General features: G+C 41.9%; 1 protein-coding gene across 1 annotated transcript in view; it reads left to right on the top strand.

Moving 5' to 3' along the window:
* ZNF521 (zinc finger protein 521) overlaps positions 1 to 23,735 on the top strand; it is a 95,693-nt gene extending 71,958 nt beyond the window's left edge. Inside the window, exons 4-5 of the mRNA XM_010155620.1 lie at positions 3,791 to 7,143; positions 23,635 to 23,735. Coding sequence (XP_010153922.1) covers positions 3,791 to 7,143; positions 23,635 to 23,727 — 3,446 coding nt within the window. The 3' untranslated portion in view covers positions 23,728 to 23,735. The remainder of the gene's footprint in view (positions 1 to 3,790; positions 7,144 to 23,634) is intronic.
* The last annotated feature ends 3,750 nt before the right edge of the window (positions 23,736 to 27,485 follow it).

Below are 27,485 nucleotides of genomic sequence, written 5' to 3' on the forward strand. Positions count from 1 at the left end.
CCCCCAGATAGATGTGTACCACTCCCAGGGACTTGTACGTGTGCATATGAATTTGGTCCAGAGTATTTAAAACCAGCTTGTTATAGAACTAAAAATCAGTATTTGTAATGTTGACATAGCTCGGTGGGTAGGTGTCTGCAGATTTATATACACATGGCTTTACACAGAGTAGCAGCAAACTGTTGGTGTTTCCTGTGAGCATGATCGACAGAAAGGGGGTTGAAGTCCTTTACCCTGACAGCAGGTTAAAATTTACCCCCAACACAGAGCTGTCTCTGTGGGAATTGCCCTTGGGAAAGCAGGAGTGGAGTCCTCATCCCGAGCCTGCTGGTTAGGTGCAGGGACCTTCTGTGTAGCTCCTTCATCACGGCTTCTGAGTGCCCAGATCTGCTCGCCTACCGCGGGCGCGTAGGAGTAGCCTCAGCGTACGGTAGCAAGCCGCGGATCCCTGCCCTTTTGGATGAGATGCTCTTAATGGTTGCGTGTTAATTTTATGGGGCAGCACCTTTGTGGGGAAGGGTGAGGAGGTGGCAGGACAGGTAGTGCCATCACTCATGTCCTGCTGGAGCAGTGGTTACCCTTAGTCCAGCTTTCCTTGATCGCTGTCCCCAGATCCATTACGCCCCTGGCGCCTTAGTCCATCGCACCCAGTGTTCCCGTTGTTCAGCCCAGCGGAAGTCACTGCAGCAAAACCATTCCCTTGCACAGCAGCAAGGTTCCAAAAGTCTTTTGGTTGGGTGGCTGATGGCCGACAGTCCCAGCCTTGGAGTCCTTTGTGTGAGCACAGCCCAGGGGCCCTCCTTCCGGAGCGCGGTGGCCAGCCGCCGGTGCCCCTTCCACGCGGTGAGGGGAGGGAAGCCGGGGAAACGTGTTGGCTGCATTGTTAGGCTTGTACTCAGGAAAATCCTGTTGTCCTCTGCCGTGTGCTGTGCGGAATTCCCCCTGCCTTGCTGGCTCTTCTGTAACTCTGGGAGATTGGGAGATTTTCACATTTCAAGTTAAAAGGACGCCTGTCAGACTTGCAAGCGGTTTACTCTTCCATTTGCACAAAGATAATTACTCTGCAGAATTGTGATGGGCTCGGATTAAAAAACCCAACAGCAAAGTGACATGCACAAACATTCATGTTTACCGGTTGGAAAGCAAGAACCAGCTCTGTGCTGCAGTCACACCATTCCCCCTCTGCTTTCCTTACCTTGTGGAAAAACTGGAGGAGAGACGCCCCCCCAAAAGCAAAGGAGAATTGCACGGGGGAAAGGGGCTTGATCCTGACCCTGCTGCCAACCCAACAGCCCGTGGAGATCCACGAGCCAGGAGGAATAGTGCAGTAGGTAAAACCAGCCCGGCAGTGGCCACAAAAAGGAAGTGATTTACTACCATGTCAGTGATGGTACACTATTTATAACACATACTATATATTCCTCTAAACATTTATACAATAATATATTATTTCTGTGCAGGATATACATTTTAGTACTAAATTTGGTTACAAAATATGTTGCCTCGGCAGTCGCAGACTATTTTTCTTCACTCGGTTGCACGACGTAAATTCCTGTTTATCTGCCAGCAGTGATCGTGTGTCAGAAATATATTTGGTTTTTAAGGGACAAAATGTTTTTCTGCTTAAAAGACCTGGCTGAAAATGTTCACACAAAATAAAATTTAAAAATGTAGCAGAAAAGTAACATTTTTCTTTTTCTCTGAATAGTTGTTCCCCTGTTTTGATGTTGTTCCAATTGTAACGTCAAACCCAGCAATCTGAGAGGGCGGTACACAGATTTACATGAGAAGTCTCCTGTGAATACTGCAGTCATTAATGTACCAGCTTAAAAACTCACCTGGCCGGTATTGCTTAGTATATATGGCAATGCGTTACTGTGGTTGTTTGCCGGGAAGCATTTTAGCAGATGCTGGTACGGTTGCTGCAAGGGAGGACTTTTATTTTTCAGTTTTTATCTTAAAAAACCAAACACCTTTGGTTTCGGTTCAGTGACAAGGCACTTGGGCTAGGGTTCGGCTTTGTTATTTGAATATATACCATTGGTGCAGATGGGGCCCGCAGGTAAATACAGATGTATATTGTGTGTGTGGGAAAGGTGCTTGTAATTTGTGAAACCCTCCTCTTCAAGACTTTAACGAGAGGATAAAACCCCGGTGCAGTTTCCAACTTATCCTGAAAAGCATTGTGTCAGTGGGCAGGCATCCAGCAATGGTGTTTGGTTGTTTTCTCAGAGTTCGATGGTTGCCATCTGGCATTGATAGTGAGATGGCGTTGTCATCAGTTTCTAGATGCAGGAAAGGAATGAATCCTCATCTGTTTCCTGTGGATAAGCAAGCAGTTGATAACCTAGTAAAATCTTGTTACCTTAAAGAAAGCAGGCTTGGAGTTTGTTTACATAATATAGGCCAGCTCTAACTTTTATGTTGGTGTAGTACATTTCTTGGGAGAAAAGTGAAGATGTTAAGAAACTTATTGCTTTGCAAGAATACCTTAAGAAAGATATTTTTCCAAGAGGTTTATTCTGTCATATCCTGTACTATTGCTGTAGTCAATTTTACTTCTAAAAGGTAAAAACCCCAAGCATCGCCCCTGGAAAGGAATAGAAGGATTATTTGATGTAGAGTGATCTTTCAAGCATTCTTTTAATATTTTTAAAGAAGTTTTAGGTGAAGATAAGTATGATCATGGTAGTGTTGTAACCTACATTCACAACACAGTGTATAAAAACTGTGCAGCACATCTGTTGAAAAAAATAGTTACAACTCGCCATGACTAGAGATGAGGTAATACCATGGATAACTAGCTCAGTTTATTATCTGGCTAGCGTTTCTGTTTTGTCTTTTCCTTGTTACTCGTAAATCTTTCAGCTTTTACCATAATCATTTGTCATTTTTCCTGTTTCCAGTTTTTTACAAGTCGCTTTGTCTGTGATCACCTCACAGTCCAGGTTCTACCGGACTAAGGAAGTTCAGCTGGCTGAGGCCTTTGCAAAAAAGGAAGAAATGGTGGCCAACCTCTTGAACTTTAAAAAGGAAAAAAAAAATGCTCTTCACATCTGACCCTTTTGAAACTTTCTCATTTTCCTTCATCCTGGCTGTTGGTTTGTTAGTTTGTTGTGAACATTTAATGATCCAGCTGTCAGCTTTCAGTAACTGAATTGTATCGTTATTGGAGAAATCTGGTTGCACTTTGCTAGGGAAAACATCACTGTTTACACTCTTGTCCGGTTCTATTGTTTAGAATAACACCCAAATCTCTCTCAGTAATAGCCTTTAAAAGATTTCCGTGTTCAGAATCAACTTCTTGGGGGGGGAAAAACCTGTGGCAAAGCAGAGGGAATCTTTTTATTAAATATTAGGCGTGTGGGTTGACTGTATTAATTTTAAATCATTCCTGTAATATTTCCTCCTTTCCTTTGACTCTGCTGATGCTCACATAATATGCAAATCATTTTACAATGGATACAAAAGAAACTTTAAACATATTAAAATCTGCATTTTAATAAAGTTGTCAATGTATAATACATATCCTGCAACTGAGAAAGAATGATAAAAAGCAATAAAAAGGTAATATAGGCACAGAACTATTTAATAACTTTTAATGTTTTACAGTCTGATAAAAATAAATGTGGTCTGGAAGCTGTTGAGTACAGGTGTAAGAAACAGCCTAGTCTGAGTTTAACACGTTTTAGCTGTTTAGGAGTAGCAGATCTGCGCTGTTCCTATGCGTTTGCTATCTCCTTTGAACTGTAGGGATTAAGCTTGTGGGCATGTTTCTTTCTCATTTCAGATGGAGTGGATGTTGAGGATGACCCCTCTTGCTCATGGCCAGCATCATCACCTTCTAGCAAGGACCAGACTTCCCCGAGCCATGGAGAAGGTTGCGATTTTGGTGAAGAGGAAGGAGGCCCAGGGCTGCCCTATCCATGCCAGTTTTGTGACAAATCGTTCAGCCGCCTCAGCTACCTAAAGCACCACGAGCAAAGTCACAGCGACAAGCTCCCTTTCAAATGCACGTATTGCAGTCGTCTCTTCAAACACAAGCGGAGCAGGGACCGCCACATAAAGCTCCACACGGGAGACAAGAAGTATCACTGCAGTGAGTGTGATGCAGCGTTCTCAAGGAGCGATCATCTTAAAATTCACTTAAAGACTCATACGTCCAACAAGCCATATAAGTGTGCCATTTGTAGACGTGGATTCCTGTCGTCTAGCTCGCTGCACGGTCACATGCAGGTTCATGAGAGGAACAAGGATGGCTCTCAGTCCGCTTCCCGGATGGAGGACTGGAAAATGAAAGACACTCAGAAATGCAGTCAGTGCGAAGAAGGCTTTGATTTTCCGGAAGATCTTCAGAAGCACATTGCAGAATGTCACCCCGAGTGTTCCCCTAATGAAGACCGGTCTGCTCTTCAGTGTGTTTACTGTCATGAACTCTTTGTAGAGGAAACGTCTCTGGTGAATCACATGGAGCAGGCTCACAATGGTGAGAAGAAGAATTCATGCAGCATTTGCTCTGAGAACTTCCATACTGTGGAGGAGCTCTACAGCCACATGGACAGTCACCAGCAGCCAGAGTCGTGCAACCACAGCAACAGCCCCTCTTTGGTAACTGTGGGTTACACCTCGGTCTCCAGCACCACTCCAGATTCCAATCTCTCAGTGGATAGTTCGACAATGGTGGAAACGGCTCCCCCTATACCAAAAGGTCGTGGAAGGAAGCGGGCGGCTCAGCAGGTGCCAGATATCACTGGTCCTTCGAGTAAACAGCCCAAAGTTACCTATAGCTGCATTTACTGCAACAAACAGTTATTTTCCAGCCTTGCGGTTTTGCAGATACACCTGAAAACTATGCATTTAGATAAGCCCGAACAAGCCCATATCTGTCAGTATTGTTTGGAGGTATTGCCATCTCTCTACAATCTGAACGAACACCTTAAGCAAGTCCACGAAGCTCCGGACCCAGCACTGATTGTTTCTACCATGCCTGCCATGGTGTACCAGTGCAACTTCTGCTCGGAAGTGTTCAACGACCTCAACACCCTTCAGGAGCACATCCGCTGTTCTCATGGGTTTGCCAACCCTGCTGCTAAGGACAGTAACGCGTTCTTTTGTCCCCATTGCTACATGGGGTTTCTTACAGATTCTTCCCTGGAAGATCATATTAGACAAGTCCATTGTGATCTTAGCAGTTCCCGTTTTGGTTCCCCTGTGCTTGGAACCCCAAAAGATCCAGTGGTGGAAGTGTATTCTTGTTCTTACTGTACCAATTCTCCAATATTTAATAGTGTTCTTAAACTGAACAAGCATATTAAGGAGAACCATAAGAACATTCCTTTGGCACTGAATTACATCCACAATGGAAAAAAATCCAGAGCCATGAGCCCTTTATCTCCCGTAACCATTGAGCAGACCTCTTTAAAGATGATGCAGGCAGTGGGAGGTGCTCCTCCTCGTCCTGCGGGTGAATATATTTGTAACCAGTGTGGTGCTAAGTACACTTCCTTGGACGGCTTTCAGACGCATTTAAAAACACATCTGGATACTGTCCTGCCAAAACTGACCTGCCCTCAGTGCAACAAGGAATTTCCGAATCAGGAGTCTCTGCTGAAGCACGTCACCATTCATTTCATGATCACCTCAACCTACTACATCTGTGAAAGCTGTGACAAGCAGTTCACTTCTGTGGATGACTTGCAGAAACACCTACTGGACATGCACACTTTCGTGTTCTTCCGCTGCACCTTGTGCCAAGAGGTTTTTGACTCCAAAGTCTCCATTCAGCTGCACTTGGCTGTGAAGCACAGCAATGAAAAGAAGGTATACAGATGTACGTCTTGCAACTGGGATTTCCGCAACGAGACCGACCTACAGCTTCATGTTAAACACAACCACCTGGAGAACCAAGGCAAAGTACACAAGTGCATCTTCTGTGGCGAGTCCTTCGGTACGGAGGTGGAGCTGCAGTGTCACATCACTACGCACAGCAAGAAGTACAACTGCAAGTTCTGCAGCAAAGCTTTCCATGCCATCATCTTGCTGGAAAAGCATTTAAGGGAGAAACATTGTGTTTTTGAAACAAAAACTCCAAACTGTGGAACGAATGGGGCATCGGAGCAGGTTCAGAAAGAGGAAGTGGAACTCCAGACCTTGTTGACAAATAGCCAGGAGTCCCATAACAGCCACGATGGCAGTGAAGAAGATGTGGACACATCTGAGCCTATGTATGGCTGTGACATTTGTGGAGCCGCTTATACTATGGAGACTCTCCTGCAGAATCACCAGCTTCGAGACCACAACATTCGACCTGGAGAAAGTGCCATAGTGAAGAAAAAGGCTGAACTCATTAAAGGGAATTACAAGTGTAACGTGTGTTCTCGAACATTCTTCTCTGAAAATGGGCTTCGAGAGCACATGCAGACACACTTGGGACCAGTGAAACATTACATGTGCCCAATCTGTGGTGAGCGGTTTCCATCTCTTCTGACTCTTACTGAACATAAGGTCACACACAGTAAGAGCCTGGACACTGGAAACTGCAGGATTTGCAAGATGCCTCTCCAGAGCGAGGAGGAATTTTTAGAGCATTGCCAAATGCACCCTGACTTGAGGAACTCCTTGACGGGGTTCCGCTGTGTGGTGTGCATGCAGACAGTGACTTCTACGCTGGAACTGAAAATCCACGGCACGTTCCACATGCAGAAAACTGGAAACGGTTCTGCCGTGCAGTCCACGGGGCGCGCACAGCATCTCCAGAAACTGTACAAGTGTGCTTCTTGCCTGAAGGAATTCCGCTCCAAACAGGATTTAGTGAAACTTGACATCAACGGTCTGCCATATGGTCTGTGTGCTAGCTGTGTTAATCTCAGTAAAAGTGGTAGTCCAAGTGTCAACATCCCTTCAAGCAGTAACAGACAAGGCATGGGCCAAAATGAGAACTTGAGTTCTATTGAGAACAAAAGCAAGGCAGGGGGACTGAAGACTCGATGTTCTAGTTGCAATGTTAAATTTGAATCAGAAAGTGAACTCCAAAACCATATTCAGTCAATCCACAGAGACCTTGTTCCAGACAGCAACAGTACACAGCTGAAAACACCACAAGTATCTCCAATGCCCAGAATCAGCCCCTCCCAAACTGAAGAGGTAACCCTTTTTTCTTTGCTCTTGCCACCTTCCATCCCTTTGGAAAAAATCCCCCTTTTTCAAGCTGTCTTGTCACTTGTCATGACATGCTTAGGCTGAACCATGTTACATTTCCATCCGTAGCCATTAGCTAGTAATTACTTGTTTCTTGATATGCCTTACATCTTGGACTGAATTGTGCAGAATAGGACTAATTCCAGTCTCCCTAGGATATTGTCTTCTGTATCACTGAGGAGACCTGTCTTCATGCCAGCACAACTGAGATCTGGAATCTTATCCTAGCTCCCTTACGCATTGGAATCCCCAGCTAGGAGTTGTGCTTACGGCAGAGAACAGTAATGACAGAGGAGTAGAATACAGTGAGCCAAAATGCTGGCATAAGGGGTGGATTTTTACAAAATATTTGTGAGCCACAAATTGAGGGGATTTTTTTTGTAAATTATGTTGTAGACATTCATTTCCCCCTCTTATCACATATTTTGGTTAAGTAGAAGTGCGGCACTAGCCTAGGGTAAATTGGGAATCAGTCCTTTGGATGCAATTCCTTGTTGTGTTTTTCTTTCCTTTCCTGATGAACAACATTCTGATGTCACTGAAACACCTAGTGCCTGATGATTGAAATCCCATTCATGCAGCGTAACTTAGAAAGTAAACGTGTTTCATAAAAAACCCAAATGGTGCAACTCTTGAAAGATCTCCTCTGCTTCCTCAGTCACCAGCGCCCAAGTAACATGCACGGGAAGGTAGGGCGTCATGTACCGAAAGAAGGGAATCTGGTTTATCTTTGGGAATATTATCAATAGAATGACTTAGAGTTAATATATTAGGCATGGGATCTTCCATAATGACCATAATGACCACTTCCATAATGGTCACTATTCAGGAAGCCTAAAAAAACAGCGCAAACAAATGATATAAATAATAGCTTTTGTTTCAAGAAAGCTTTTAACCTGTAATGGTACAAGCGAGGTGCAACCCCTTGCTGTGCGTGTGTATGGATACCCTGTGGCTCGGGAGCTGCTGCCCTCCCGTCACCTCCCTCACTCCCTGTTTGTGAGCCCATCTGTTGGGTAAGAAATCGCAGCCTGTCATCCAACAGCGTTGTGCAGCCTGCACGATGGGGAGGAGGGGAGATACATGAGGATACCCAGGCCAAGGGGTAAGTGTTTGTGCAGCTACCGAGAGCATGGCTGGAGATAGGCTGGGAGAAGGCCGCTGGGGCAGCACAGGATCCAGAGTACCACTGGGAGGGAAGTGGAGCTGGCGACGCAGGTGGAGTACCCGGCAGAGTGCATCTGCCAGGGACGGGCCCTATGCTTTCATGACTTGTGCATCTCCAGTTTACAAAGTGCGCCATGGTGGGGGGCATTTAGGGAATGGGATGTGGCATGGAGCTTATGGAAGGAGCAGGTTGTTAGACTGTAAATCGCCTGTCTAAGGAGAACCTTTTCAAAGACGAGGGAAAAAAAATGAAGTGCGGTGCAGGCCATTGATGGTCCGGTAGTACTGCTGCTGACTGTGAACCACAGGATTAGCAGCTCCATGTTTTTGATAGATTCAGGATCATCCTGGTTTCTGTTTCTGTCATCTTTCCCCAAGTGACTACTTGAAATCTCTCTTTCCAGTCATGTTGGAAGCCAATTCTTGCTACCTCAAGCACAGTCAGACTCATGCATGTTAAGACAGTTACCATGATAAGATGTTACCAGCTTGTCTTTCTCTTGCTTGTAAACTAGACAAAAAGAGATTTGAGGGTTCTTTGTGGTGATATAAGATCAGTGTCGTCAGTGAATTTTCCTGTACTTGGATCAGGTATAATCAGAATTCTTATGTCTTCTTCTGATTGGCATCATGTTCCTTTTCTTACTCGTTTCGAATTTTCTCTTTGAAATGTATTGAAGATGAAAAAGCCTTTTAAACTACAGCAAGATTTGTGAACAGCATTTGCCTGCTTTGAAATCACCATTGTTGCCCCCTGCCCCCATTCAGAGCCTGTAAACTGATTTTTCAGCGTCTGTGGTTCTAGTCGCCCCATAAGTAGCCTAGACTTTCAGATTCTTTTCTCACAGGAAGCACAAAGCTATCGGATTCCTGATAGAGCATTACTACTTCTGGAAACCATAAATGCATGTTTGTAAAATCTTAAAGGATAATTTATATTTTTAACAGATAATACTGGTTTCCAGTTGTAGTGATGCAAGCATTATAGCAATGAGAATCAGAATTGAACGTGGTAATACACAAATGTTTAACATTATAGATTGGATGTCCGGGCTGAGGGAAATGAAATCATAAGCATATAACTCAAGCAATAAAAACAAATTGGATTTCTAAAATTTGTTATTAGTGGCTTTGCTACTCCACTGGAAGGGTATTTCTTTAATTGAATGGGATGTTGAAGATGGCTACTTAAACATGCTATTTTGGAGAAATTTTTTTAAAAAATCATAATATTAAGGAGTGAAGGTTTCGTCTGCATTATTGAGTCATGTCTTTTGAGATTTCAACATTTATATAAAGAATATTTCATTCCCAAGGGAAGAAAAATATGGAGACTAGTTGTCAGACCGTTAATATTGCTGAATGCCCCTTGCTACTAAGTAATAGATGACCAGTAAGAGTGTTAGAAAATATCTTTTTAAGATAAAAGATAACACTAAAACCCATCACTTCCGGCTTGTTTGTCAAGTATTCTCATAGTTGAACTAGAAACCTTCCCTTTCTAGCCTCTACTCAATAACGTGATAGGGTGCAATTACCTTAATGTGGTATAATGTCATCAGCTGAGCTATCCCCTGCTGAGCTCGCCCTGCTTGCTAAGTGAGACATGTTGACCTGAATCATCTTCTCTGAAAGTGACCTTTCAGTGGAAATGGCAGATGATGGGCAGTGCTCATCTTCAGTAACAACAAGTCAAGGAACAGGTCAGAACTCTGTAAGCCCATGGTACTGCTGAATCTAGTACCCGTAAGCTATCAAACAGGCAGACTGTGGATCAGGCTACTGAGAGTGCTCTGAAGTCTGTAACTTAATTCTTTGAGGTTAATGAGATGCTGAATCCAGGTTGTAGATTTCTTGTAAAGATCTTGAATTATTGCAAGCACAGTGTTAGGCTATGATAACAATCTTGGTGATAGCTAATATTTATAAGTGGAGTACAAGTTCTGATATGATAGGGAATTGGGAACTAGACCTCAGTCCTTTTCCTGTCAGTCATTTGCTTTGCTGAGTTGGACAATACTACTTGAACATCTCTGCTTCATATTCCTTATTGAGAAAATAAGATTGGTAGTTCCTGAAAAGTGTGTGTCCGTGCTTAATTGCGATACGTTTTTGTAAAGCACTTGGAAGGTGAAGAGCAGTGTTCACGGAAACCTGTGCAGCCTTGCTTCTCTTGCTCTTCCTTGATGTGCTGTTGTGCACCTAATGAGAGAAGTCCTGACTCAGCAGAAGGTGTGCCCTCACTTCTTGAGCTTCACCACTTCTGTACCTGCAGAATCATACCAGCGTAACTGTACAATAATAATTATACTGTTAATTGCTTTGCTGGCAGGGGAGGAGGGAATGGGCTGCAGCTTACACCAAGAGTTTATTGGTAAAACCTGTCTTACGGTAGTTTATCCATATGTGCCACTGCGCTCGGTTTGGGGTCGTGGTGGTAACTTCCGGAGTAGATGCTCAGCTCTGTAAGTAGCTTAAGTTATACATCGCTTTGTCCATGAATGTGAAGCTTGTGTGAATGCTATTACCTGTGGCAATGCAGACAGTCCTTCATTAATAATACAAGAACACTCTGGGCTTTCTGGTCCTGAGGAGAGAAGGAGCAGTGCAAACACACTGCCAAATTACTGCAGGAATGAAGGTGCTTCTTTAAGTGTTGCAAGCGACTTGCAGAAACTCAGCTATAGCAGAGAATATCAGAAGTGCTGGACAAAGAAGAGAACTAGCAATGTCACACCAGCTGAGGAACTGAGTAAGTGTGAATCTGGGGCTGCTCTTCTGTCCTGTTGTGGTTGTGCAGAGCTGTATGCCAGGATGGGCATGTCACAGCAGGGGACACTGGGCACATCACAGCACCATTCTGGAAGGAGGCATGAAAGTGCAGGCTGACAATGAGCTTGTGGAGATGGGGTTCACAGAATTTGGATGCTGCGGAGAGCTGGTGGCTGCTTGACACTCAACTTACCTGACCTCAGATGACTCCAGAAATGGTATCACCCCGGGAGAAAGAATGGAGTTCAGGTAGGTGTATTGTTTTATCATTACATTTTTTTGTCTCTGTTCATGGGCCATGAATCTACCTTTCTTCTCTTACTATTCCTCCCCCCTTCTCAAAACACTGCCAGACTCACAGAGACAGAAAACAGGAACTGCCTTTTGAAGTACCTGGTTTGTTTCAACAGCAGGCACTGGCAATCAGAGGCGGAAAGTAGAGAGAAAAGACTGTGAGCAACCCAGAAACGTTCCCAGATGCATGCTTTTGGCAGGGCAGGCAGTAGCATTTTAGCAACATAAATCACTGTGCTCTTAACTGAAAAAAATGCGGTGAAATCAATAGTCATGCATTTCATTGAAATACATAAAGAAATTAAAATAATACTCCTCATCAGCAGTCCAACCTGGTCATTCTGACTACGGGGTTTTTATGAAGAGGCACATAAACTTGTAATGTAAACATAAGAAGTAGTGCCTTGTGTTTCCCTTCAGTGAATCCAGTCCCAGAACAAGTGAATTTCATGCTGGGTTTTGGATTTGGGAACAGGAAAAGGTAAGGAAAGTTTGTTGCTGGCACAAAGATTTCACTTTGAAATAAGTTTGTGGAACTAATCCATGGCAAATGTATTTTCTGCTTCTGGAGTTTTAGAATTAGCTCACTAAAAAGTACCATTTTGTCTTCTTGCATCATTTTGACATTGTTTTCAGGAAGGTGGGTTTCAGGTTTTAAGGTATGACCATATATATAATTTTAGGAAGGGCTACCCTGGTTTTCTTGCCACAGTAGGCCACCTTCACATTACGCTGTGCTCTGATTTCTCATAGTACCACTGCCATGGACTGGCTGACAAGTTACAGACTTAAGCGTTTCTCTTTGTCTTCACACGTTCAGTAGTGAGCTATCAGACAGAGTCCTTTCTGAATTTAGCAAGGATGGTGTTAGTTATTATGCTGTTGCTGTAAATCCTAACAAAGTTAGGCAGCAAACTTCCCACTTTGTCACACAAACCTTGAGTTCAGTCTGGGAAAGGAAGCCCATGTGTTGGCTGGGAGCTGCTGAACAGAAGCAAGAGGGGTAATTGTAGTGAATTTTCTGAGTTTTCTGTCCACTGATCATTAAAATCTAATGCTGTTTGTCTGTCTTATTTGTCAGAGACTTCAGATCGGGAATTTGGAGAGGCACCTTCTTCACACCTGTGGAAAACTTTGCATGAGAGGAAGAAAGGATAACATGTTCGCCAAAATTTTCAGGAGCACCAAAGCAAGATTTCCATGAAACAATGCAGTGGGGGGTAGGGAATGCCTGCGTGAATAAAGGCAAAAGAACTGGAGAGGGACACAGAAATGTGGATGAAGACCTTAAGCATCTCTAGAGAAGGCAAATGTAGATTCAGTGAAGTTTTATGAGATAAAACATACGGAGATGTATACTCCAGCAGGTCAGCTGTGCAGTCCTCTGTCTTCATGGGGATTTCCCTGTACATGTGTCTGCTGACCAAGTGACCAGGGTAACATGCCACAATTTCCTTTCTGCGCAGCCCCATGGAAAATCAGAATAGTGATGAGTATGTGTATTCTGACCTCAGAACTGGGTAGATACAATAAATTTCCCATTTTTCTGGCCTGTTTATCTTTAGGAACAAGACACAGGGAATCATGGTGTGTTCTCTCTTTGCTGGTTTGCATATATCTAGAGAGTTCTGTCTCTTACCCCTCTTACTTTTGGACTGCTCTTGGCCAATTTCAAGAAAAACTTCATAGATGAGTCAGAGTCTCAAAGGCTATAAAGTTTTTACAATGTTTGGGAAGAGAGCTCACACAGCAGGTGATAGACTCCAGGCAGGAAAGAGGGCTTTTAGAGATCCAAACCAGGAAGATGGCTTTAAATGAAATACTTTCTTGTTTTTATGCAATAATCAACTGGTCCCAAGAAATGAAGCTTAAAGATCTGTTCTTTGTGGCGCTCACAGACCAACTTCTTAAGTGACTGTAAATGATTTGAGAAGTGTTTCTTATCACTGCCCAATAAAGTTGTTATATCTAATGTGTGTATTATCTTTCTCATACAACAAACATAACACCCAATGGGTTACTCTGTCACCAGGGAAATAAAATGGGCTAGCCATGAATGGATGTGTAGCCCCAGTACAGCTTGTTTCACAAAGTTTTACAAAATGAACATAAATGAGCCAACTGATACGTAGCATCTGGTTAGAGAGTTGTCTTCTTTGACCTGCCGTAGCTCTGTGATGGCTGATTGTTCAAAACCTTTTGATACTTTTTCCTCCTGCCAAACCCATCTTTCATTTATTCCATTTACTGCCTTGTATATGCAAATTATTGTATAAAATACAACCTGTGGATATGACAGCGGAAGTGTGTCTCCTGCTAACATCTGTCCTTTCCATGGGACATTTCAGGGCAAGAAGCAGTGGGCACAAACCAAAACATAGGAGGTTCCCTGTGAACATCAGGGAACACTTGTGATGTGAAGGTGACCAAGCACTGATGCAGGTTACCCAGAGAGGTTGTGTATCCTTTGAGATCTTCACAAGCCACCTAGACATGGTCCTAGACATGGTCTAGGTGACTCTGCTTGGACCAGATGACCCCCAGAGATCAACCTTCACCATTCTGTGATTTCCACCATCCTTTTGGCCTACCTTCTAGGTGTACCTTGATGTTATTCTGTTCTTTCTTGGTGGTTAAGCCTATGTTGCCAGTATACGGCTTCATAAATCAGGGAATAAAAGGGTGGGAATAAAAGTATTCCCTGATACTGAGCATCTCAGTACAGTCCTACCAGTAGTAATGTGCAAATCTCGGCAAAAAAGCCCCTGAATTCAGGCCTGGATTCCTGAAAATGAAAACCTTACCTGGATTCATGTAATGCCTCTGAAATGCCTTTGAAGAGAGACTTAAAAATATAGCCGCTTACATGTTGCTTGCTGCTAGTGTGCTCAAAACCAAGGTGGGAGGTAGGAGAGGAGTCTGTTTGTCTCCTTCAATCATGCTTCCAGAGTTTTGGTATCCTGTGTGGGATGGACTTCCTCTGTTTCTTACCTATTAATCCAGATTCAGCATTCTGTGCTAAAAGGCACACCTAAGGGCATTTCATATCTGGAAGGCCACCTCTTCCTCTACATTTTCCGATAGGAAACGGGATGGTTCACCAACAGAGAATGATCTGAGACTCCAAGCTTCCAGATTTCCTTTCATACTTGTTTTCCCACTGCTTCAACAGCCCTCTCTTTGGTTTCTGCTCTGGTGACTGGAATAGGTTCAGTCCCAAACTCTAGGAACATGGCTGTCTGCATCTTCCTTGCAACCATCACTGACGGTGGCCAACTTGCAATTGATCCTGGTCTGCTGCTTGGTGCTTCTTTCATAGGCCTAGTCAGGGAATGTCCGCATCACCTGATGATTTTCCTGAATTACCTGTCTTAACCATAGCTCCTCAGTTTTCTTACGTTCCCTGCTTCACAGCTGGTAGTCCACATGATGGTGGTTAAAGTCCTGCAAATCTGGAAGTACGTCATTCTGCTTCTGAAACCTCTTGTTACTCTTAGGGAAATGGTAGGCTGAAAAGAGATTATTACAGGATGTACCTGAGAGGAACTGCTGGAATTTTAAGAAGTAATGTGAAAGCGAAAGTTATGAAATGGGACAGAAGGAATCCTGGGAAGTTCCCTTAATTCCCTTAGAGGAAAGCAAGTATGTCTTCAGAGGGAAAGCGGCTAGACACAAATCATGGTGGATGGCGCTGAAGGCGGGCTCAGCGGAGTGCTTGTTTTGCTGGTACACCACTTCCTTGGGCAGCTGCGCTGCCCCAGCGGAGGTTTTTCCAACTGGGCACGCAGTCAAGCATCATTGCAATGTCAGCAGCTGTGTGCCAGCTCAGATGCTACCAGTGTATTTGTTAACATTGATGTGGCCTAAGAGTATGCATACAGGGTAGTACTATAATTACAGCAGTGTGATTGTAGAACTCTGTGGCGTATTTCGTAGCGTAGGCAAGCTTTGTAAAAACCGAATCTTGCCAGTGCTATCATGTGAAGCCTTCATTTGTGAAGTCCCATTGACTTCCCCAAGTGCAGAGCTAATTGCATGAGAAGGATCTAAGGGGTTTAATCTTTCTCCTGATACATCAATGAAAATTAATTTCTTATATATTATGTATGAGTAATATATTTCTGTTTGTACATTAATATTAATGTTGCATATTTTTGAGCACAAGTTCTGTACGATTGAATTATCTTGGTAAGTAATAGCCCCGAATTCTGCAGGAATAACGGTTGAGTTGAAAGTGGACAGTTAAGGGCAGGGGGGGAGGGTCCCGAGTCACATTTCGGGAAGTGAAATTAATCAGCATTAATTTTCCATAGTGTGGGAGAAAAGTGGTTTTAGTGTTTAAGTGAAACAAAAAAAGGTATATAAAGACCCCTCAGTTTTGCCTTTCTGTTAAAATCCAGAGAGCTTTTACAAAATTTGTGATGGAGAAAAGAGACAAAAGAGTATTCTCTTGTGCGTGATTGCTAACTATTAATTTTATTGGGCTACATCTGTTGCTGATTGTTGGTGAAGAAAGTAGTGGCTTTATTGAATGACAGTCTGTCTCAGTATGCCTTTTTTTAAAACAAAGGGAGAAAAGCAACTTTAAAAAGAGAAAAGTCTATCAGCTTACTCAGAATATCATCTTTTTGCATCTCAGACCTGCCAGGTCATGCGCTACTGCCTGTGCTTTGATGCCACATCATCTACAAAACTACCAGTGCAGTCCTGATCTTAGTTTCTCCTTAACGTCCATAGCCACACCGCTGCTGTGATACAGAGATGCTGAATGTTAGGATGCCTCTTGATGGGTTAGCAGCTCTCTCTCTGGCTTCCAAGGGTCTCAGGTTGGCAGCCGTATTCAATTTTAATTGCAGTGGAAGGAGACAGAAAGAGGTGGGGATGCTGACAGAAAGTTCAGTTCCTGACACAGCCAGCCCTGGATTCCTGAACGCTGCTCAGCACATAGTTGCAGTGCTCGGAGGCTCACTCTCACCCAGGATCAGGCCCTAGGATAGAAAGGCACGAAGAAGCGTTATTATTTTTCAGATCCCAAGTCAAATTCACAGTATTTAAAGCTGTTTGTACTCATAAACTATGTAAACCTGGTATGAAGTAATTGAGAGAAAATATACAGCCACATGCTGCCAGGTTTTAGAGTCACTTTTATGACTGGTACCTTACTTGGGTGCTGAGTATCAAAGACCTAAAGAGAGTTAAAGCATGAGAGAGCTCGGCAGGAAGAGATGCAGTTTTAAAGTGTTGGAAGGTGTAGTTCTTTCTGCGTAGGGATGTGAGACATTGCAAGCTAATGCACTTCATCAGCCAGGGGAAGGAAAGGTTCGTAACTAAGAGATATTGAAGACAGATGTGATTAAATGCAGAATGTAAAGGTGAGAGGTATAACAGCAGACCAAGCAGAGTAGAGAAGGAAGGACTGGAGAAGAGAAGGCTCGGTGTGACCTTATAGCAGCCTTCCAGTGCCTGAAGGGGCCTACAGGAACGCGGGGGACTTTTTACAAGGGCCTGTAGTTACAGGACAAGGGGTAACGGGTTTAAATTGAAAGTGGGGAGGTTTAGATTAGATATCAGGAAGAAGTTCTTCCCGGAGAGGGTGGTGAGGCACTGGAACAGGTTGCCCAGAGAAGCTGTGGATGCCCCGTCCCTGGAAGTGTTCAAGGCCAGGCTGGATGAGGCTTTGAGCAACCTGGTCTAGTGGAAGGTGTCCCTGCCCATGGCAGGGGGGTTGGAACTAGATAGTCTTTAAGGTCCCTCCCAACCCAAACTATTCTGTGATTCTGTCATTACTGCTTGAACGAACATTTGTATTTCTGCCTCGATGCTTTTTGTGTGTTAAAGCAGTAAGTAGCCATAAGGAAAGAAATTAGATAAAATATTTTTTTTTACATTTTTTGTTTTGCTTGTCTTATGGGATTGATTGTATTCTTACTCTAGGCATGTACGCTCAGACCCTGTTATACTTAACACCCTGCTAAACAAAAGCAGAAGAACAGAAAAATCCTCATAAAATCATTATGAACATGTCTTTAAAAGCAATCAGCAAATACTAATTAAAGGGTGTTGCGTGAGCAATGAGAAGAGTTAGCAATTAGTCAGTTCAAAAAATAAAAGGTAAGATGACAGTGCCCCATAAGGAAGATAAATGGCTAACTATGCAGTGAAACTGGCTAACATATGCTTAGTTTTTTAAGAGCTTAAGGTTGATGAAATAAGCATCCAGGAAGATAGAAAAGAAATCCTCAATTTAGTTACTGTCAAAAATAATCTGGGCTGTGATGAAAAATGGCTAAATGGGCAAATAAGCTGATACCGCGGTTGCTTTTGTGCCTCATGCAGGGCCAAGCACACTGCTAACGTTTAATAAAATAATGATGTAAAAATTCAGCTGGCAGCATTAGGGGTTAGCGCTGGGAAGTTGCTGTAGTTAATGTGCACATCTTAACTTGTTTTTTCATGTGATTTGATGAAAGCTATTAGCTTTCTCTTGTCGGGTTACCTTTTTGTGGGTTTAACAGGTTGAGTTAGCTCCACCCTGGATTTAATGTGAGGGAAACTGTGAGTGAATGATTGGTCTGGAAGAGGGAAATTGAGGATGTGGGAGGTGTGGCATCGCTCTCTTTGGCAGGTGCAGGTTGTCTCAGCTGTGTCATTGATCCATACCCTTGGTCTGTGCTGAAACTTGAGTGGAAACTACCTTCAATGTCTACTGAACTGGTGTGGCACGGGTAAATAATGTACCTAGGTTTAAATAGGAGGTTATCGGTAGGTGAACAGGCCATTTTCGTAAGTGTGTGCAAGAGAGCTATGAAGGGAGTATAGAATGAAGTAGGGATGCCTGTGAGCCTGAGACATGATGCATTGGAAGCTGTAGGACATATTTTTTGTTATTTCATATAGGGAACAAGTATTCAGTTAAAAGGGGGATACTGGAGATGAGAAATGGTATATGTAATAAGGAAACAAATAATACTGAAAAAAGTTTTGTTGTGGAGCTTGTGGTATATCTACCCAATGGAGAAGAATGAAGTTGGTATATAATATACAAGAAGTAATTTAAAAACACAGAAAAACATCCATTCCAAAATTCTCAGAGAAAGGAGCTGAAGATAAAAGGAAACACTAAGCAGATAAATTTAAAGTCTTTAAAGAAGAGGTATCAACAGCCTGGGAAAAGGCTACTAAACAGACATTTAACAGGGGATGTAAGGATTATGCATGAAATTACTGGTTTGCGAGCTTGATTTAAAGAGCGAGGAACATGAGAGAAAGGCTAATCAAAGACATAAAAGAAGAACACCTAGAAAGTTTGGATTTAATGAAGGATAGAGGGCAGAGATTCACAAAGGGAGGATCATGCTTAAAATTTTCAATAGAGTATTTTGAGAGAGTAGCCACAAGTGCTGACAGAGAAGCCTATAAACATGATTTACCAGGATTTTAGCAGAGCTTTTGAAACAATATAGCACAGAAGACTAATCTGTTGGGTGAATAAGTATGGCATAGGGAGAGATACTTTGTTTGATTAAAAAAGAAAAGCAACACTAACTTGGGTATGGAAAGCATGTGAGTCTTGTCAGTTGAAGCAGGTTAGGCTGGAGGGGTGTGAATAATGGAAAGCCTTAAGAATCATTATTTGCACCAATTTTGTTGAATTTATGCAGCATATCAGTAGTCTGGAAGAAAGAGTAAGTAGTAAGGTGATGAAATTCCCCGGTAGAACAAAACTGTGGAAATGTCAGAACAAAATAGGCAGGTGATAAAATGCTGCGAGGAGGTGGAGCATGGGCAGAGAAGTAGCATACGCAGTTAATTTTCAAGTAATATAATGAGACTAGGGAGTAGACAAAGAAGACTGTATGGGTACCTCAGACAGTCATAGGGCACAGAAGAATCTTCTGCATACTTCTGAAGCACTTCTGAATAGAAGTCTAGTACAGAGTTTATTAGTTGGTTTACTTCGTTTATAAAAGCAAATAAAATTCTGGACACAGAATCGAAGTACCAGTTGAAAGACCATATCCTGAGCCCTTTGTAAAAGCAGCAACACCTCATTTGACATGACACAGACACTTTGGGCACCTTTATGGAAAGGAAATTCTGAAAATTGTGAAGTGACAAATGGGAATCAGGACAATAATTAAAGGTCCAGGTGACATTAATTATTCAAAAGGTTAGAAAGGCACATGGATATGCTCTGCATGGATTGAAGGCCCAATCCAAAGCTCATTAAATGTAGTCACAGGGAAGCTTTGCATACCAGAAGGCTTTACGTTGGTTCTCAAAACGGGAATTCAAACGAGCAGGAAATTGCCTAGCGCTCTTGTAAGACACCTAGTCCAAGTAATTACTCTTCCACGACAATTTTGAGTGGCTCCAGGAATGACCTGGGCTTCAGATTTAGGCTCGGCATGTAGGAAAAAAACTGACAATTAGGTTCCTGACAGGAGGGGGTTTAGTGAAGGACTGTGGTATTGTTTATTGAAGAGGTTTTATGAAACGATGAGGTCACAGTAATGTACAAAATAAAAGGGAAAAAGTTAAACCACTTTCTTAATCCCGTCTGATAATGTGTGCGTCACTCTCCTGTGGAACGAATCTCCTTGGAAGTTTTGCAGTAAGGCACAGTTTAAAGAGCAGTATGGCTTCTCCAAATGCCACACTGGTCCTAGCTAAGTCCCTGTGGAAATGCCGTGGTAAGGGTCCTCTGTGTCCCACCTTTGCCAACATGAAATTACTCTGTCACAAGAAGTGTGCATCAGCTTGTTTTCGTGTTTGGAGGGGCAGGTGGCAGACAGGTGTCCTTTGGCAGTGGCAGCTCAGGGTGTAAGTGCCCTCAGCTGTCCACCCGCCACCATTGCGGGGAGCCGATGTGCCCTGGGCTGTGAGCTGGAGCAGCAAGGCCTGGGTGGCCGCCCTTGTCCCGCAGCGTTCTCCACAGGCGCAGGTGGCTCGGGCAGAGGGGCAGGGAGTTCAGCCAGGTTCCTCACCACAAACAGCTGCGGCAAGGCAAGGCAGCGGTTGTCGTCACAGCCTCTCGCTTCTTCCTCTGTGGAGCCATCTTGTATCGCAAAGGGCTGGAGGCACTCCAGAGAGATCGAAATACCTCCTTGAGTCACAACCCAATTTTTCTTCTGTGCTGTGCTATGCAAGCGCTGCAGGGCTTTTTCCCTGGCTATCCAGGCGAGGGACGTGGACCTGCAATACCTCCGGGCTCATTTCTGTCTTACTCCCCCAGGTTTCCCCTTTGGGGGAACACGGAGTGAGGAGGGGCTGGGTCTTCCCCCTGGGTCTCACCCCAGCAGGGAATTGGGACCAGCCATGAAGCACTTCAGGCCCCAGGAGCTCCTGTGAGCTCCACGAGCCCCGTGGTTCTGACTTGTGAGACTAATGCAACTTGCAGTGAAAAAGGACTCCCTTAGAAAGTGAAACATATGGAAATAAGTATGTGGTTTTTGTTCAACGTGGTGTGAAAATGACTGGGTTTGATCCCTTTGAAAATCTAAGAGTGAATGGAATTTACTGAGTTTGCCGTTAAAATAAAAACTTAACCATGCGCAAGTTTAGGCACTTTGAGACGACTGTGTGTTGAGCTAATAAAAGTTGATGTCAACATTTTAGAGTGTGTTTGGAAACAAAAAAGAACTAGTGTTTGATCAAGCAGCAGTCACCAAAACGTTCTTCCCTTCATTATGAAAAGAAAACCTCTGTGTGTGATTCTGCAAATATGTCAGATCATTCTGAAGAGGCTAGTAAGTGCTAGTAAATTATTATTTTGTTGTTGTTGTCAAACGAGTTTATTTTTTGGCATTAGACTTCAAAAAAGCACCAACCTTTGTATGTGTTGTCATTATGTACATCAGTCATAATTTTGCCGGCAATTCTTGACATGCACTCTGCGTTACTGTGCTAACAAGAGAAAAGACCAGCCATTAGGTTTATGTTTCTTTGTTTTTGAACAAAGTCACATATCAGGAATAATGCTAGGGGTATGCTAATAAACAATATATAGTGCCAGTCATCAGGGAGTAAGAAATATTTTCTAACTAGTTCTAAAGGGAAACGATGTTTTAAAAAAAGGGAGAGTGATTGTTATTTATGCAATATTGTTGTTCTATATGTCAGCATCAAAAAGCATCTTGTAAAAAGCTTAGCATAATAAATCTTTGATCGTGACTGTCATTATTTAGAGGTCTTTGATAGATCTAGATGTAGTGCAGTGAGGTTAAATTTACCAACATGTAATAGGAAATCCTTAGGCTGAATATGAATTTCTACCAATGTTACCGGTATTGTCACAACAACAAAAAAAGAGAAAAAAGTGGTGTATCATTCAAATAGCAGGCTTTCCAAATCGTAGCTGTAAAACTAAGTCAAAGCAGATTTGTTTTCTGGGTGCCCATTGATTTTGTTTGTCTACATCAGGATTTAACTTGGTTACATTTCAGAAAACTAAAGTTGATTTAAACGAAAAACAGCAGAAAAGGCTTATGAGTGTTTCCATAGAGAAGCAACACCACACATTTTGTTATTGTCATCAAAAAAATTAAAGTAACCTCTGTGTATGAGAAGCAATGGGAGATTTGCAAAGAGGTGCCCATAGGAGCACTTAATTTCAGAGCTGATTTGATTAGTCACTGATTTTTCAGTTAACTTGGTAAGACAAAATGACATATGTTAAAAAAGTCTTTATATTCCTGCCCACAGCTTTGAAGTAGAAAGATACTTAATGGATGGGCACTTTATCTGTCTGGGACAGGGCATGTAAATTTAGATGCTGATAACAAATCCAGCAACTATTTAAGAATGTTTAGAGTCAGGGAAAAAAAACCCTTTTTATTTTAATATAATAGATAATACCAGCTGCATAACACTCTTCAGAAGCTAAATATATACAGGACAGGCTGTATTTTTGATGTACATTATCCAGTGAACCCTACTTCTTCCCCAACTAATATATATGAAAACTGCAATTTACTACCTCTGCTTTTTATAACTTTACATTCTTTAAAAAATATATGTTTTTCTTTTTTTTTTTCTTTTTGCTGATGTAGGCAAGGTGTCTGTGCTGCACAGAAAGATACGTGTCTCTTGGGTTACTGCCTTGATGTGGCAGTTCAGGGCTTGCCTTGCCTTCGTTGCATCTTCAAAACAGCAATTGAGCTCTCCAGGACTGTTACCTTAGGACTTGAGGCCTTGATACCACAATTATGCAGTTGAATAATTTTATGAATCTGACTTGTCTCATTAGATGCCTGGATAACTGCAGATTTTAAGTCTTATGATGAAAAACCAGAATCTTACTTTTGAATATAGTCTTAGTTGTCACTTTTAAAGCAGTGCTTTCCAATATCAAATCTATGGCCAATTCAGGTCAAGAAAAATAAGAGAAAATAAAATCACTTTCTTAGGATGTTGAAATGCCTTGGACAAGTCATGTACCTTGTAGAAAAGTGAAATAGCAGATGCCATAAATCAAAAACTTTTCCCATGCACCAAAGAGAGCAGAGTAATGCATCTCTATGTTTATAATGAAATTTGATCTGTATACAGCATGAGTTGTAAGTCAGGCCCAATCTGATGTGGCCAGAAGGATTGCTTTCTGGCTAGTTTCCAGCCAACCTTCCCAGTTTTAGTGCAGGCTTGCCAACAGACATTGAAGCAACAGCCTGGATACAGTAGCCATTTGTCCAGACTAGCAGGGATTTTTCCCTCCTTGAAAGATGGCGACCTGATGGGCTATTTAAACTCTCTGCTGCAGAGGAGTTTCTGCAGCCCAGTTGAGAATGAGGGAGAAGCAGATTTCTGATTTCTGTTCTGTTCCTGGCTTCTCCCCAGTTCTGTAGTGGGTCTAATCCATTGGTATGAAACAAAGGATTCACATTGATTTCAGTGTTGTTTGGATCACATCCCACATATCCTCATTGCATTTTGCCTTCCGTTAATATAAAGGTGGTGTTTTAACCATATTGCTCTGTCCATGGAGTTAGGAAGCTGGAAAAACCCTAATCTCTACAGAATTTCAGGAACTCAGATAAAAGGTACTACAGAACTGCGGAGTGTTATTTTTTAATATTAATAATTAAGCCTTAATGAAAACACTGCTGGAGAGCTTTAAATGACTACTTTGAACTCAGTATTTTGAGTTATAATGAAATGCTTCCAATTGTATGTTTCAGTAAATTTTATCTACCCTTGTTTCTTTAGAAGAAGACCTACCAGTGCATCAAATGTCAGATGGTTTTCTACAATGAATGGGATATCCAAGTTCATGTTGCAAACCACATGATTGGTAAGTGAAGCACTAAAAACTTCTCAAAGACAGATAGCCGTTTCTCTTACTCATGATCATCATTGCCTCTAAAATTAAACAGAGTTAAGGAGAAATTAATTGTGCATCCATCAATGATTAACCTAGGCATGATTGATTTTTTTATTCATATTATTAGACTTGATAAAGCATTAGCATATTTTATTTTCTGCAAGGGCTAGTTTAGACTTCTGCAGAGAATTATATATCCACTGCCAGTCAAAACACAGGTGATTAGCAAATTAAACTTCTAATCATTTTTGCATTATTGAAAACAAACTAACAGGAATGGTTAATGAACTGGATGTTAGCTTTCCGTAGAGTTTTAGACAGGTTTTAATTTCAGGAGTTATTATGGTAATGACACTACTGTGTACTTCTCAAGCACCTTGGTACCAAAATCAAAACTGGCGAGTTTTTGTCATTAGGAAACATAAATAATTCAAATAGCCATAAAACAGTATTGTTTGTTGTGTTTGAGCAGTCTGAAAAAAAATCCTGAGTGTATCTGTATACAATTAGATACTACCATTTATTTGAAAAAATAAGGAACTGTAGTATTCAGTAATGGAATCTGCTCTTTAAGGTACAAGCATTTAAAAGTCTTTTAGGATTCCTGAATCCATGCCTGGCTTGATGTTTACAAGATTGTTACAGTTGTAAATTGGAATAAAACAAAAGCTGCTTTTTCTTTGATATTCATATTTTCCTATTATTTGCTTATTCCCCTAGGATTACCCATAATGTTTTCAATTTGGTAACCACTCAGTAATAGCACTAAGAGTTCTATCAGCCAATTAAATTTATCAAGCACATCATTTGCCCGCTAATGAGATAACATTGCCAGGGTTGTCTCGTTTTGTTTTTAGCCTCTTTCCAAATTTCACATTTCAAGACAGAGATGGATACCACTGAACTTATACTCCCTCTTCCCTTATGCTGTTTTTCCTGTTATAATAATAAAAAAGGAAGAAAGGCTCAGATCAAACAATGTGGTATAGAAGCCAGTTATTACATACTCAACAGAAAATAATTTCCTGGGGTTGGTTGGTTTGTTTGTTTGTTTTATAACTTAAAAATACTTAATTTGATGCTAGTTAGTTTGGTTGTGGGTTGTTGGCTTTTGGTTTTTTGGTTTCTTTTTTTTTTCCATTTCAAGTTAACTTTCATATTTCTTCCTAGTAATTTGGCTGCACTGTAGAAGTTACTTGCCAAAACTTAATAGCCCATTTTTTCTGGGTACTTTATTAAGTTTTAATACATTTAGAGCATGAACATTTAATATACTTTTCCTAAAAATGCATAAACGCAAATGGCAAGCTGGTTTTGTAAAGGAGCAAAGAGATTTGTCTGTTGGATTAAGCCTTGGTTTTGATATTTTGTGTCTTTGGGGAGGAGATAATTTGAACTGCTTCACACAGTATTCAATCTGGGTCAGTAACGTGGAATTTAAAAGTAGGTTATTACCAACAACAGAACTCACCATTTCTGCTGTTTTCTTTGAATCCAGTCTTTGACATGTTCTTAACTGTAGCAAGTAGTGACACTGAAATGTGACAGGGAATATGGACACCGTGGGCAAGGGTTGGTGCTGGAATTGCAGAGTAGTGTGTTTGCTTCCGACTTCCCAAGAGCCTCACGTTTTCAGAACAGGAGCCCACTTTCATGAAATACTCAGATATTGGGATGGGGTTTTTTCACTATTTTCTGGGTGAGTTTTAGTAAAGGATCAGAATGGGAGGAGAGGAAGGAGGAGAGTCAGCAGTGCAGGACAAATCCAGCTAGCTAGCTTCAGCCTGCAGATTTGAAAAGACTGAGATTTGCTTAAACTGAGCTATTAACTGCCTATGTTTTATTTCTAAAAGCTGGATGAGGTTGAATGAGAAAGGGAATATTTTAAAAAATATTTAATTGTTTTGTCTGTGTTGTATCTAATCATGCATGATATTGCTTCATGACATAACCATAGTGACACAGATTTAAACGTGCTTAGTATAAAATCTTCCCAGTGAAATAAAAAAGGAGCTTGCAAAACACGCAGGGAGATTTGCCGGTCATGCTTGTGGTAATCTGTGTTCAGTGGAAGATTCTTATCTGCACTGCCAGACTTAACAGTGCAGCTCCTAATGATGTAGCTTCGATTAAGCAAATGCAAGGGGATTTTGTGGTGGGGGTGAAGTGAAAGGAATATCAACATTCCGGAGAGTTTTGAATGTGACCTCGGAATCGAAGCACAGGGAAAAATAATTTCTGATCTCCAATTCTGTTAGCCTTCTCACTACTAATTGGATTTTTCTTCAGCTATCTTTCTAATTTCACTCTCCCCCCCCTCCCCTTTAATTTATATCATTGTTCACAGGCCTTTTTCCAAGACCGCATTCTGTCTAGAGAGAAAGGTTCAAGGGGTGACTTCGAGCTGTTTAAAATTGGCCTTAGTTTCTGTGTGACTGTAGGTAGGCTTATAGTATTCATATATAATACAGAAAACATGCAGACAAACACATTTGTGTGAATATATATAATACGTAGCCCATATATATCCCCATCTCTATATGTGTTGCATACCAACATGTAGATTGAAAAATATTTTAAACGAAACACTGAAGTGAATACGGACTTGTTGACACCACATTACTAAACAAAAAAAAAAACCAACTGGTTTCCAAAGACACTGGTCCCTCCCTTTTTTTACATGTCTGATAAAATATGTCTTCCTGCCCTGCTTTCACCGTGGGAGATTGGCAGAAGATGTAGTGTCTTCAGTCCACTGGGGAAGGAGAACCTTCTCTTCAGGAAGAGAGAGAAAAAGAAGGACTGTAAGTGCGGGAGAGAGGGAAGGTAAACTGGGAAGGCAGGCGGTAAAAGTCAGACAGTGTGATAATCCCTAGATCAGATGTACGGGCAATAAATGCCTTTACAGACATCATTGCACAGCCTCAGAATTGTTATTGCCTCTCACAGTAAAATGCTAGCATTATCAGTGTGGTGGTTATGGATGGAAGTAGTGTCTTTTACCTGAAAGACTCCATAATCATAATTCAGGGAAAAGAGAAAAAGGGAGGCAGCTGGGACATGGGACAAACAAGAAGGTAGAAAGTAATCTGCCAAATCCACTCAGGAAAGGGTGGGAACCACTGACAGAGGTACACGCTCAGCCAGCTGAGGGAAATACTTGCTTCTCACCATCTCTTTAGCAGTTTGGGAGCCTAGAAGAGTTGATGGTGTCCCATCTAATTATTGTGCCCCTTGAACATCATCCCGGGATGTAAACCAAGTTCATGTTGCTACATCCACTGAGAGAAGTTGCGTTATGGAAGGTCACTGAGGAAAAGATATGCTTATAAAATCCCAGTATGAAACTTAGACTTTTAAATAAGGCAACCGGAATTACTTTGTTGGCTAAAATAGCTCCACTGAGGGTAGGTATTTTTAGGTTGTGTGTATGTGTGTGCTTTTGTCTAATCAAATATAATCTCAACTAGACATTTAGCAGGGGAAGAGGGATTAGAGGCTATTTGAAAAGCCTCTTACTCTTCTTCGTTAGGAGGGTATATAGTGTTTTTACAGATTTTATTATACATTTCAATCAATTCAACAAGAGGGATTATGCCACCTAATGGACAATAAAATCTGCAGATGACCCAATGAAGTGTAACCTTAAGTATCTTTGACAACAATACAATTTACATTCATTATTATACACGTTATATATTAAAAAGATGTCACAGGGATGGCTTTCCTCAGTACT

This window comes from Eurypyga helias, unplaced genomic scaffold (genome assembly GCF_000690775.1).
Source record: "Eurypyga helias isolate BGI_N326 unplaced genomic scaffold, ASM69077v1 scaffold7547, whole genome shotgun sequence".
Taxonomy (NCBI): Eukaryota; Metazoa; Chordata; class Aves; order Eurypygiformes; family Eurypygidae; genus Eurypyga; species Eurypyga helias.